The 13,017-nt window shown below is 40.9% G+C and overlaps 1 protein-coding gene across 10 annotated transcripts in view; it reads right to left on the bottom strand.

The window, feature by feature from the left end:
* The window catches only part of FRMD3 (FERM domain containing 3), a 416,578-nt gene that overhangs the window by 178,343 nt on the left and 225,218 nt on the right, over positions 1 to 13,017 (bottom strand). For all 10 annotated transcript variants that reach the window (XM_060409135.1, XM_060409137.1, XM_060409136.1 and 7 more), the window contains one exon: positions 8,917 to 9,021. Coding sequence is in view for 4 of the 10 variants with exons in the window: in XM_004004117.5 (XP_004004166.2) it covers positions 8,917 to 9,021 (105 nt within the window). In the remaining 6 variants the exon portion in view is untranslated. The remainder of the gene's footprint in view (positions 1 to 8,916; positions 9,022 to 13,017) is intronic.

The following is a 13,017-nucleotide window of genomic DNA, read 5'->3' as shown; positions in this document are numbered from 1 at the left end:
TTCTGCCATAAGGGTGGTGTCATCTGCATATCTGAGGTTATTGATATTTCTCCCGGCAATCTTCATTCCAGCTTGTGTTTCTTCCAGTCCAGCGTTTCTCATGATGTACGCTGCATATAAGTTAAATAAGCAGGGTGACAATATACAGCCTTGATGTACTCCTTTTCCTATTTGGAACCAGTCTGTTGTTCCATGTCCAGTTCTGACTGTTGCTTCCTGACCTGCATACAGATTTCTCAAGAGGCAGGTCAGGTGGTCTGGTATTCCCATCTCTTTCAGAATTTTCCACAGTTGATTGTGATCCACACAGTCAAAGGCTTTGGCATAGTCAATAAAGCAGAAATAGATGTTTTCCTGGAACTCTCTTGCTTTTTCCATGATCCAGCGGACGTTGGCAATTTGATCTCTGGTTCCTCTGCCTTTTCTAAAATCAGCTTGAACATCTGGAAGTTGACAGTTCATGTATTGCTGAAGCCTGGCTTGGAGAATTTTGAGCATTACTTTACTAGTGTGTGAGATGAGTGCAATTGTGCGGTAGTTTGAGCATTCTTTGGCATTGCCTTTCTTTGGGATTGGTCACAGTCCTGCGGCCACTGCTGAGTTTTCCAAATTTGCTGGCATATTGAGTGCAGTGCTTTCACAGCACCATCTTCCAGGATTTGAAATAGTTCAACTGGAATTCCATCACCTCCACTAGCTTTATTCGTAGTGATGCTTTGTAAGGCCCGCTTGACTTCACATTCCAGGATGTCTGGCTGTAGGTGAGTGTGAGTGATCACACCATCATGATTAATTGAGTTGTGAAGATCTTTTTTGTACAGTTCTTCTGGATATTCTTGACACCTCTTCTTAATATCTTCTGCTTCTATTAGGTCCATACCATTTCTGTCCTTTATCGAGCCCATCTTTGCATGAAACGTTCCCTTGGTATCTCTAATTTTCTTGAAGAGATCTCTAGTCTTTCCTATTCTATTGTTTTCCTCGATTTCTTTGCATTGATCACTGAGGAAGGCTTTTTTTAAATCTCTCCTTGCTATTCTTTGGAACTCTGCATTCAGATCCTTATATCTTTCCTTTTCTCCTTTGCTTTTCACCTCTCTTCTTTTCACAGCTATTTGTAAGCCCTCCCCAGACAGCCATTTTGCTTTTTGCATTTCTTTTCCATGGGGATGGTCTTGATCCCTGTCTCTTGTACAGTGTCACGAACCTCCATCCATAGTTCATCAGGCACTCTGTCTATCAGATCTAGGCCCTTAAATCTATTTCTCACTTCCACTGTATAATCATAAGAGATTTGATTTAGGTCATATCTGAATGGTCTAGTGGTTTTCCTTACTTTCTTCAATTTAAGTCTGAATTTGGCAATAAGGAGCTCATGATTTGAGCCACAGTCAGCTCCCTGGTCTTGTTTTTGCTGACTATATGGAGCTCCTCCATCTTTGGCTACAAAGAATATAATCAATCTGATTTTGGTGTTGACCATCTGGTGATGTCCATGTGTAGAGTCTTCTCTTGTGTTGTTGGATGAGGGTGTTTGCTATGACCAGCACGTTCTCTTGGCAAAACTCTATTAGCCTTTGCCCTGCTTCATTCCAAGGCCAAATTTGCCTGTTACTCCAGGTGTTTCTTGACTTCCTACTTTTGCATTCCAGTCCCCTCTAATGAAAAGGACATCTTTTTTGGGTGTTAGTTCTAGAAGGTCTTGTAGGTCTTCATAGAACCGTTCAGCTTCTGCAGCGTTACCGGTTGGGGCATAGACTTGGATTACTGTGATACTGAATGGTTTGCCTTGGAAATGAACAGAGATCATTCTGTCGTTTTTGAGATTGCATCCAAGTACTGCATTTTGGACTCTTTTGTTGACTATGATGGCTACTCCATTTCTTCTAAGGGATTCCTACCCACAGTAGTAGATACAATGGTCATCTGAGTTAAATTCACTCATTCCAGTCCATTTTAGTTCTCTGATTCCTACTTGTCCACACCTCTCCTAAAACAGACATCCAAGTAATCTTGATTTTTGATGCCCCTGATACTTAAATGAGGAATCATTTGCTCTGTGACAACCTAGAGGGGTGGGATTGGAAGGGAGATGGCAGGGGGGTTCCAGAGGGAGGTGACACATGTATACCTAATATCTATTCATGTTGATATAAGGCAAAAACCATCACAATACTGTAAAGTAATCATCCTCTAATTTTAAAAAATGTTTTTTAAAAAAAGAGGACTCATTAAGCAGACAAATTCATGACCAATGACTTGAGGCAGAAGTACAGCCCTCCTCTTCAGTTTAGGGATGTCCTAGATCTCAGGTACCCCTCTCATTCCTAGTTTCAAGCATCTGTGAAGCCATTTCCCCAGGAGCAGAAAGCAGCCTTTCAATGGAAGGAGCAGCTGGTGGGACATAATGCTATCTAGCTTCCTGGCACCATCCCCAGAGTGAAATTTCAAATCACTGGTCCTGTTTCTTTTTCCATTCCATGTCCTCCCCCAAAGGTACCTCCAACAAAAGCAAATTGCTCTAACATAGGCAAGATCTTTTCCCATTGTTAACAAAACTCACTGATAGGCTCACTAGTTCTTTCTGGCTGCCAACACAAAAACCTCAAGGCTGTAATTATATTTGGAGGAAGTTCAGCATGTCCCTGCATCCATGATTTCCTAGGTCATCCTATCAGAAAGGACATCCAGTGGCCACGTGACACAGAATGCCCTAAAACAAGGGTGCTTGCAGAGACTGCCCCAGAGGTGTGATTTTACAAAGTAAATTTGCTGTCCTTGGGTATGTTTCAGAATATCCCTTAAGTTAGAAAAGTCAATGGCCCTCATGTAAGTGGGTTAAACAGATGCTTAGAGATAGGGAAGTTAAAAATCAAAAGCACTGGGTTCAGTCTCGCTGAAGTCTATAAACCAACTACCTACATCAAAGCCCTGGCATAATTCCTCCTCTGACTGGCTAGGGTTGGGGTATGTCCTTAGCTCTAAAGCAGTGGGGGTGACTTCGCTAGCTGGGTTTGGGGGAAGGGGAAGTGTGGAAGAGTAAGCAGGAAAATCCAGAGGATGAACATAAAATCAAAGCCACAGAACTAGAAATATGAAACCCAACTAATTATTTCAAAACTTCATCTTTCCAAAGAGAAGTTACCTCAGCACCTGAGCAGAAGTAGTAGAAAGATTGCATTTAAGAAAAAAAAAAAAAAAACTTGGATAAGCCAAATAAGATCTTTTTCTTCTGGAATTATTTCTCCCAAGACTTCCACACTTGTAGTCTCAGCTTTCTCTTTCAGTAAATGAGGAGAATACTACTCACTTTCTTCCTAATCTTAGGCAACTAAGATTATATGAATTCTTTAGAAGATAAATGTGGTGGGCATTAGAGAGGATTTTATTAACCAGTATTCAGTTTGTCCCTTCTTACATCAATATTTTAAAATAATGGAAATTCTGGGCCTTTGCTATTAAATAGCAAAGGTAGTCATCATTTACTGATTCAGTCCTCACCACTCTCACAGCATATGGGACACAAGACATCTTGTCAAACATATGGTATTCCAAATGTAATAGTGCTAAATATTTAATATTCCACAATAGTGTACTGTAAATCAAATTGTGAAGAGTTGTAGGCAAACCACCAACTCCCACAACAGAATAAGTTCCACATCAGTCTTTCTAACTAACTTGATTTTTTCTTGATTAGCTTTCTATCTAAATAATTCAATATTTTCCATGGAGAAAAAGCACATGAGCTGGTTAAAAACAAATAAACAAAAAACAAACTAAGGTTTGTCAACTAATCTCTGCTTAAGACTCTCATATCAGCATTTTGTTTTGTCTTTGGGCCCTTTTTCTAATTATCCAAGGTTCTCTTCCTCCCTCTTCTCTCCCCAAAGATCATAATAATGGCCATCCTGCCTTTGAAAGCAGTTATCATTAACATTTCTAGGTTTTAGACTTTCCAATCATGGCTGTATTTCCTCATGTAATTGCCTCACCTAGACCTAGCTAATGCATGTGTACAAGGATGCTAAGTCGCTTCAGTCATGTCTGACTCTTTGTGACCCTATGGACTGTAGCCTGCCAGGCTTCTCTGTCCATGGGATTCTCCAGGCAAGAATACTAGAGTGGGTTGCCATGCCATCCTCCAGGGGATCTTCCCAACCCAGGGCTTGAACTTATGTCTCTTATGTCTCCTGCATTGGTAGGTGATTTCTTTAACACTAGCTTCATCTGGGAAGCCCAGCTAATGCACAGTAACAGTAATAACAACAATCAATAATAAAAATAGCACACGCTATGTAGTACTCCATATATATCATTTATTCAGCATTTACATATCGTATCTAATTCCCATATCAATTTCATATGTAGGTGTTGTTATCTATATTAACAATCAGAACAAAGACTCAGAGAAGCTCATAACTTGGTCAAGATCACACTTATTAACCAACAGAGATGGGATTTAATTTGCATCCATGTGATTACAAAGTCCAAGCATCTTTCTAAGCAAAAAGTCCAAGCCTCTTTCTGAGTACAAAGTTCATACAATTTTGAATAGTAACTACTCTGCAGTCCATGTGGAAGATACACTCACATTGCATCCTCAAAATCAAAAGGCAGTAACAGCTAAATTACAGGAAAATCAGAACTATTCAGGTAACCCTCTAAGCAGTTTAGTGAATACATCAGAGAGGATGGTTTTGTTTTGGAGTGGCCCTTATTTTTTCCACTAATCTACTACCTGAATCTGGACACTAAAAATTAAGCTAAGCCACATCAAAATATAAAGAACAGTAAGCACATAACCCAGAAACTTCAAGTTAAAAAAATAATTGTAGATATACAGAAAAGGTGCCTCATCTTTCCCTAGTGTTAGCATCTTATATAGCCATAGAGCAATTGTCAAAATTAAGAAACTAATATTAACCCAATACTATTAACTAAGCTACAGACTTCACCTGGAGTTCACCAGTTTTTCCACTCCTACACTTTTCTCTGTTCCAGTATCCAGTCGAGGATTCCACATTGTCGTAGGTGATGTAGCTCTCTACTCTGTGAGAGTTTCCCCATCTTTTCTTGTCCTTCATGACCTGAACATTCTTGAAGGGTGTGGGTGAATTGTTTTGGAGAATGTCTCTCCCTTTAGTTTGTCTGATGTTCCCTCAAGATTTGAATGAAATTATGCATTATTGCAAAGAATACCACAGAGAAAGAGTGCTCTTCTCAGTGCTTGATATCCAGGAGTCCATGATGTTGGTAAGGCTTTTTATTGCTGATGTTAATCCTGATCGCTTGGTTAAAGTGATGTCTGCCAAGTTTCTCCACTATAAAGCTTTTCTTTTTCCTCTTGTAATTAAAAAATACCAGGCTGAGAGTGGGTTGGGGGAGAGGATACCTTGAGACTGCACAAATATCTTGATTCTCCTCAAATTTTTGTCCACTAATTTTAGCATTCGTTAATGGATCTTGCCCATAGCAATTATTATTTTGGCACTCTAATAATGGCTTTTTATTTCTCTCATTCTCTCTATATTTATTAATTGGAACTGCTCTGTAAGGAAGAGCTACCACTTCTTTTATTTATCTATTAAGTTATTTATTTATATCAGTATGAAGTCATGAATATTTATTCTATGGATTATAATTCAATACTATTACTGTTTTGGTCACTTCTGTTTCTTCAGTTCCGGTCATTGGCAGTTCTTTCATGTTGGCTCAGTGCCTTTCCTAGTGCTCTACATTTTGGTTTTGTGAGGTTTTTTTTGTTTTGTTTTGTTTTAATTTCCTGGTGCTGCATGATGCTCCAGGCTCACCTTGTTATTTCCCTATACTGGCTCTAGAGTCAGCCATTTCTGCAAGAAGCTCTTCTTCCTTTTATTAACATGGTATTTGAAACCAAGGTCTGAGAGCTAGGTGTGCCCATTACTACTGTGGTATCATTGCCTCTAAGCCAGCTCCGTGGATAGAACTTGGAAATATACGTATACATACTAGCTATCCACCTTAATACACATACATATTTATTTCCGTATTTATCTCTGTATATTTAAGAACACAAATTCATATTTATATCTGAGTCTAATTTGAAAGGCTTTGCTTATTAATGTTTTATCCAGAATCTCCCCACTGAGAGGGTTAAGAGGGACAAAAAAGGCTTATGCATTTAAGTGGTATCCAGTTATTGTCTAAGCCAAGGGTCAGCAAACTATGGCCAATTGTCTTTTTTGAGAAATACTTTCATTGGAGAAAAAGTTTTACTGGAACACACACACATCCACTAATTTAGGTACTGTCTACGGCTACTTTCCATTAGAATTTAATTACTTAGGAACTGCAACAGAAATTTTATCAGTCACAAAGCTGGAAATATTTTATGTATAGCCCTTTACAAAAAGGATTCACAGGTTCCTAATCTAGGCTGTGTTTCAAATTTTCACTTGAGAGATAAAATGGAAATAGTGTGGTTTTAAATCCCATTCTTCCTTCTACAATTACTAGCTGTAATTGTATCTCTGAGCCTCAGTTTCCCCCTTTTGGGGGGAAGACTAAAGACCATATGAGTAAATTTCCTTACATATGATAAATGCTCAACTAGGACGTGAGTCTGAGTGAACTCTGGGAATTGGTGATGGACAGGGAGGCCTGGCGTGCTGCGATTCATGGGGTCGCAAAGAGTCGGACACGACTGAGCGACTGAACTGAACTGAACTGAATGGTAGCTAGAATTACTTCTGCAGGTAGGCTGTTAATTTTGTATAAAAATAATTTTCAGCAGTGGTTAGATGACTGATGTTGTTCACAGAGTCTGTGTGGCCAGGGGAACTCTGAACCATAATTCTAAATTCAAGTACTTACTTCATCACTTGTTACCCTTAGGGCCGGTAAGTAACAAATGTTTTTGAGCAGGTTTCTCTCTCCATGGGGCTTCCCAGATGGCGCTAGTGGTAAAGAATCCACCTGCCAATGCAGGAGACGCAAGAGACATAGATTCGAACTCTCTCCATACAAGAGTAAGTAATATCTTCATAGGCCATAAGAAATTATGTCTATGAATGTCTTTATGCCATAGTCTCCAACACTGGTCAGAAGTCAAAGCTAGGATGGCTGCATCAAAATTAGAATCAAGATGAATTAAAATACCTTTTCCTGGCCCTAGCCTCAGGAATTCTGATTCAGGGGGTCTAGAATAAGGTCCATACTAACCGATTTTAGCAAACACCTAAACTGACTTAGTTGCAGGGCTAGTCTGGGAGTCACTGTTACTCAACAGTAAACGCCATACAAATCCCCTCTGTGGTCTCATAGCAGTCCCACATCCTCACAGTGTCCTGCCACCTTCCTCTTACTCAGGTAAATACTTGGTTCATTCAAGGGTTCCTGCAAGTGCTACAGGAAACCAAAATCTCCTTCTTCTGAGCCACTGCCTTATATCCCTTTATAGAAGGTTAGGTCCTACTGAAATGCAAATAAGATTCTCCATGTTTCAGAAAACTAATCTATCCCTTCAATATCCTCCTCCTTTACAAAAATACACTTTGTGAGCCTCTCCTTCACTGTATAAGGTCAGTAAACACAAAACCAAGAACCAGGAGGGGAAAAAGAAATAGGAAGATGACCAGGGCCACTGGTAAGGAGGAGAGCAAATTAAAAAAAGTAGTCACCCTCAGCTGATCCCTTCACACACTGCCATGCTTATCAGTAGGGCAGGGTAAGAACATAGACTGGAGCAGATACAGCGCCTTTTTATGCATAGCTGGGACTCATGCAGGAATGAGAAGCCCTAGGTGGTAGGAGCCTGGATGGAGATTCCTGGGGTCTTTTCAATGTGAGGGACACATATCACTGTGAGTTTGGCAGATGTCATACCTGAACACTCTTAGACTGGTACCCCCGCTCAAAAAGCAAGACTACTCATGCACCAAGAGGCCATGAAGGATATATTGTCCAGGAATAGGAATACAATATGCTCAGTCACTCAGTTGTGTCTGACTCTTTGTGACCCCATGGACTGTAGCCTGACAGGCCCTCTGTCCATGGGATTCTCCAGGCAAAAATACTGGAGTGGGTTGCCATTTCCTACTCCAAGAAATACAATGGGGGCTGTCAAATTTGGTGGTTCCTAAGGAGAAAGCTTTCAAAGTAACTTTTGGGCTTCTCTGGTGGCTCAGATGGTAAAGAATCTGCTTGTAATGCAGGAGACCCAGGTTCCATCCCTGTCTCAGGAAGATCCCCTGAAGGAGGAAGTGGCAGCCCACTCCAGTATTCCTGCCTGGAGAATCCCATGCACAGAGGAGCCTGGTAGGCTACAGTCCATGGAGTCACAAAGAGTCAGACACACAACTGAACAACTAACACTTTTCAAAGTAACTTTACCCATAATCTGCCAAAGTTTTTTTTTTTTTAATTGAGGCAATGCTCATTAACATAACAGTTTAAAGTATACATCTTAGGTGGTATTTAAAACACTCACAATGGCATATATCTATCATTTCTATCAAGTGTCAAACATTTTCATCACCCTAAAAGAAAACCTCGTGCCCATCAGGCAATCACTTCCTTGTTCCCTGCTCTAACAATGGCTTTTTATAGTGAAAGGTGGCTTTTTCTCTATAATAAGATACTGTCTGAGAAGCTTCGGCAAACTCTAGGTTCAAAGGGCACAAGAACATTCTCTCTTCAGTCAGGTGGGAGCAGCTTTCTGGAAAGACCTAAGGTTAAATTTCCCTTCCCCCTGCCTCAATAAGTCCAGTGAGAACAGTGCCAAACTCTTATATACACACAGACATATATACACATGCCCCGGGCTGGTCAATAACCATGTGATCAATAATTATGAGATCAAATGCATCACAGTTGCTCTAAGAAGAACCTATTCAGCACCCTCAAAGGCTGAGTCCCTCCCCAAAATGGAACTCTTACCCGCTGCTTCTCTGGGTCCACATAACGAATGCCAAAGTAGTCCTTCTCCAGCAAACTGTAGTAGTTGCAGATGTGGTCAATAAGAAACTGCCCTTTGGTCTCCCTCTGCAAAAGAAGCACATTTATGTTTCAGTCAGAGCTTGCCTTGTACTTTCATGTCTAACATGTGCCTCATTCACTCCCATAGGGCTGCATATACAGAAATCAATTCACTCATTCCAGTCTCTGGAGCTGGGCTTCCAAACTCTTGAGTGCAATCCACAGTGAGAAATTCATTTTCACACTGTAAGTCATTTTATACACACACACACACACACACACACACACACACACACACACGAAACCAAAGGCACACCAAAAAAGGAACCAAAAGAACACCGAACAACGCCCTGCATAGATGCAGCACATCTGACTATTTGATTCTAGCATTGCCATTTACTTTCTAGAATGCTATTAATGATTTAGAACACTGATTTCAGAGCTCAGTGCCTAGTAGAGATCCATAGTTTACAAAACCACACACAATTCCACATACTACACATCTGGCTGCTTGCTCCAACTGCTCTGTAGTATCCATTCATTCACTCTTCACAATAGCCCTACAAGGAAGGTCCCCATTTTATATTTAAAGAGAGGTTAAGTGGCTTGCCCAAAGTCACAAAATATGTACGGAGCAAAGCAGGATTTGACCTAGACCACCAGGCTGCAGAATCTGGGCTCTGTGTCATTTTGCCTTTCTAGAGCATTGGTGAACCTACTGGGACTCTGCTAGAACACAGGGTCTAGATGGTAAGGAAATGCAATGAATGTATCAGTGGAACCACCCCAATTCCCATCAGGGAAGGTGGAAAACCTGCTGCCTCAGGCCTCACAGACGTCACACCCATAAATCAACATACAAAAGCACGTGGTAGATCAGGGTTTGGGGGGAAGACCAGGACTGGGATTCAGAGACAGGTCTGGGTGACCTTGAGCAAACTTCCCAGCTGTCTCCATATCAGTAAAATGAGTTGGTTGGACTAGATTCTAAATTGGCTAGATGATTTTGCCCTCTAAAGTTCTATGAGTAAGAGACATATCAGCCAAATCTGATTAAGATAAATATTACAACAAAACTCCTTAATAGCAAGGACTCTTCCAAGCCCTCATCAGGATATTTGATAACTTTCTGCTTCAATCAAAGTCGCTGACAGACCCATGGAGTGTTGTAGGGATGGAATGTGACCTACAAAAGTAAATGAAGAAATCAGAGACCTTAAGTGAGCCACTCTTCCAATCCACTTTAAAACAATTTCAGAAGATTGGTTTGGTCTATGCTACATGATTATTTTTTCATTAGAAACCACTACTACCAGATGAAGAAGTCATTCACTGGCCTGGGATGCAGTGCACTGAACAGAGGATTAGTGCTTATAAGCATATACTGATGTGAAGCCTCAATTTTCCTGAAATCGCTTTTGAGTATAAATTTGGATGAGCTTTTAACCTTTTCTTTCTTTCTAACAGAACCCATTTGATGTAGCTCAAAAGGGACAAAACGTCAAAATGGATAGATTTCTGTAACAGTTTTTAAACCAGGAGGCTCAAATGACAAGCTATATCTGATGACGGCTACATTTGATGTCCAGAATATAATCAATGGATATAGTACCTTTCAGAGATTTATTCTGCAACCTGTCCATCTTAGATGCAGCTTTAGGATCAAGTCACTGAACATAACACGAGTTCATCATTCTATGATTAGATTGCCAAGCTCTCCACAGCAGAATTTACTATGGTGGACTACCCCCAACATATGCGAGACACACAAGACCTGTGGGTTAAGGCAATGCCTTCTAATGACGGGGGATTGAACAGGCCTTGATTGTGCAAGATAGCTACTGCTAGCATTGTGCCCTGAAGAAGAAGTAGTACTCCAAAGCACAACAAAGATTTTTTTTAATGATTAAGCATAGCAATCAATATATACTCTAAAGCAATATCTCTGACTACGTAAGAACCTTGAGAGAAGGAAACACCAATGCAGACAGTATACTGACTGGATAATACACCTGCATCAGAAACAGGGATCAATGCCTCCCGCCAAAGCAGATGAGGCCAGTTCCCATGGGTCTAGGCTTCCACGTGGATTCCAGGTCTGTGCTCCTCAGAGCACCACTCTCAGTCCAGCAATATTGTAGCAAACTCAGCCTGACTTAGGAGGGAGCTTGTTGGAAACACAGAATTCCAGGCACTGTCCTAGACCAAGTGAACCTAACCTACACTTCAGTAAGATCTCTCGGTTATTCATACGCTTATTCAGGTTTGAGAAGCACTGGTCTAGAGAACTTTCCCATATGCTGCTGCTGCTAAGTCACGTCAGTCGTGTCCGATTCTGTGCAACCCCATAGACGGCAGCCCACCAGGCTCCCCCGTCCCTGGGAAGAGTGTAAAAATTGTATCTGTATCCAGAAGGTACATTTTTTTCTCAAGAAGAAAAAAAATGTCCATTTTCCCCTGTGAATTGTCTATTCCTCAGTCAGAAAGATCAAAGATTTTTCCAGCCTAGAGAACAGAAACTGCCCAGAATCTGAAACAGAAACAGAATCTGCAGGCTGTCAGCCAATCTCATCATCTCTAGATGCTCTGTGTTGCTTCCTCGTGCCAAGGAAGCCAGTTTACATCTTCATGTTCTGCTCTGTTCCACTCCTGCCTGGAGAGCATGACAATGCTCTGAAGTCATGGAAATTCCTATCAGTCTCATTTTTGTGCATGAAGCCCAGCACTTGCCTAAACAAAAAGACCACCTGGACCCAGTATCAAGAACTGGAAAGGTTTGTTCGGCGATCAGTAATGCAAGGGTGTAGAAGTCCAGCGGCCAGTCCCACACACCTCACTTCAGCAAATGAGCTTAGGGGTGATCGCTGGTTCTACCCCACACCTCTCACCCCTAGAACTCTGGTGAATGACTCAGACCTTCCATTGGTTTCCTCCTGAGGTTTCTGATAGTAGAGGCCATTAATCACACTCTTAGTGTCTACCTAAGCCAGTGTCTAGCACACTGAGTGTTACTGAATCAAAAAATGAGGCACTGTTTTCTCTCATGGAAAACCTAGGTTCTGGAAACTAACAGTGAGTCTCAGGCAAGATACCCAGTTCTATTTTTAGAGATTCTTCAAACATAGTAGAATTAGTTGACTTTCACCCTAATCCTTCAAGGTCTACACAGAGAAGTGGTTACCAAGGATTTCAAGTATTAATATCAAGACTTCTTTTTAATGTCAAAATTTCGTTGATTCTCCCCCAAGATAGCAGTTATATTTTTAGTACCAACTGAAGAGTAAAGAAAAACCAACTAGCTTCCTAAGAGCTGTTACACAAGTTGTGATTTATTAATCACAACAGCATTTCACACATGTGGAGAACAATAGGGCACAAATGTGTGAGCAGGGTCTTCTACAAAGGTCAGTAGGATGTTATGGTCCACATCTCAAGAAAGCACTTGAAATACAGACTTTTGATGCCCTCTCTAAATGAAGTTATATAGTCTCGGGGTTGAAAGAATAATCTGTTTACCATACACAAACTCGCATCCCAAAACTGGTCCACACAACCAACAGTGCACTGTGAATTGATACTTACAAAGACTATCCTAAAATATTGCAAATATTGTTGTTTAACATTTTTGTATGCACTATGCTCAGTTGCTCAGTCATGTCTGACTCTGTGACTTCATGGACTGTAGCCCACCAAGCTTCTCTGTCCATGGGATTCTCCAGGCAAGAATACTGGAGTGGGTTGCCATGCTCTCCTCCAGGGGATCTTCCCAACCCAGGGATCGTAAGCACATCTCTTGCGTCTCCTGCATTGGCAAGTGGATTCTTTCTTTACCACATTTTTAGTGTGTTAAAAATCTAAACCAATCCAGTCAAGGTGTGGTCTATGGACTTGCTAGAATGTAGAATCTTTGTTACTGGGCCATCATAAGAGCAGACATTACGGTAATTTATTGTACTGTGTTTTCTACAAGTATTGTTCAAAATCAGATTGGGGGAACAAAATCCAGTACTAGTTTCTCACCAGAGTTTAACACACTGACCTAAACCAGGCTGCCATGTTTGA

Source organism: Ovis aries, chromosome 2 (genome assembly GCF_016772045.2).
Source record: "Ovis aries strain OAR_USU_Benz2616 breed Rambouillet chromosome 2, ARS-UI_Ramb_v3.0, whole genome shotgun sequence".
NCBI lineage: Eukaryota > Metazoa > Chordata > Mammalia > Artiodactyla > Bovidae > Ovis > Ovis aries.
The sequence above is the reverse complement of the archived record's forward strand: the minus strand, read 5'-3'. Positions and strand labels throughout refer to the sequence as shown.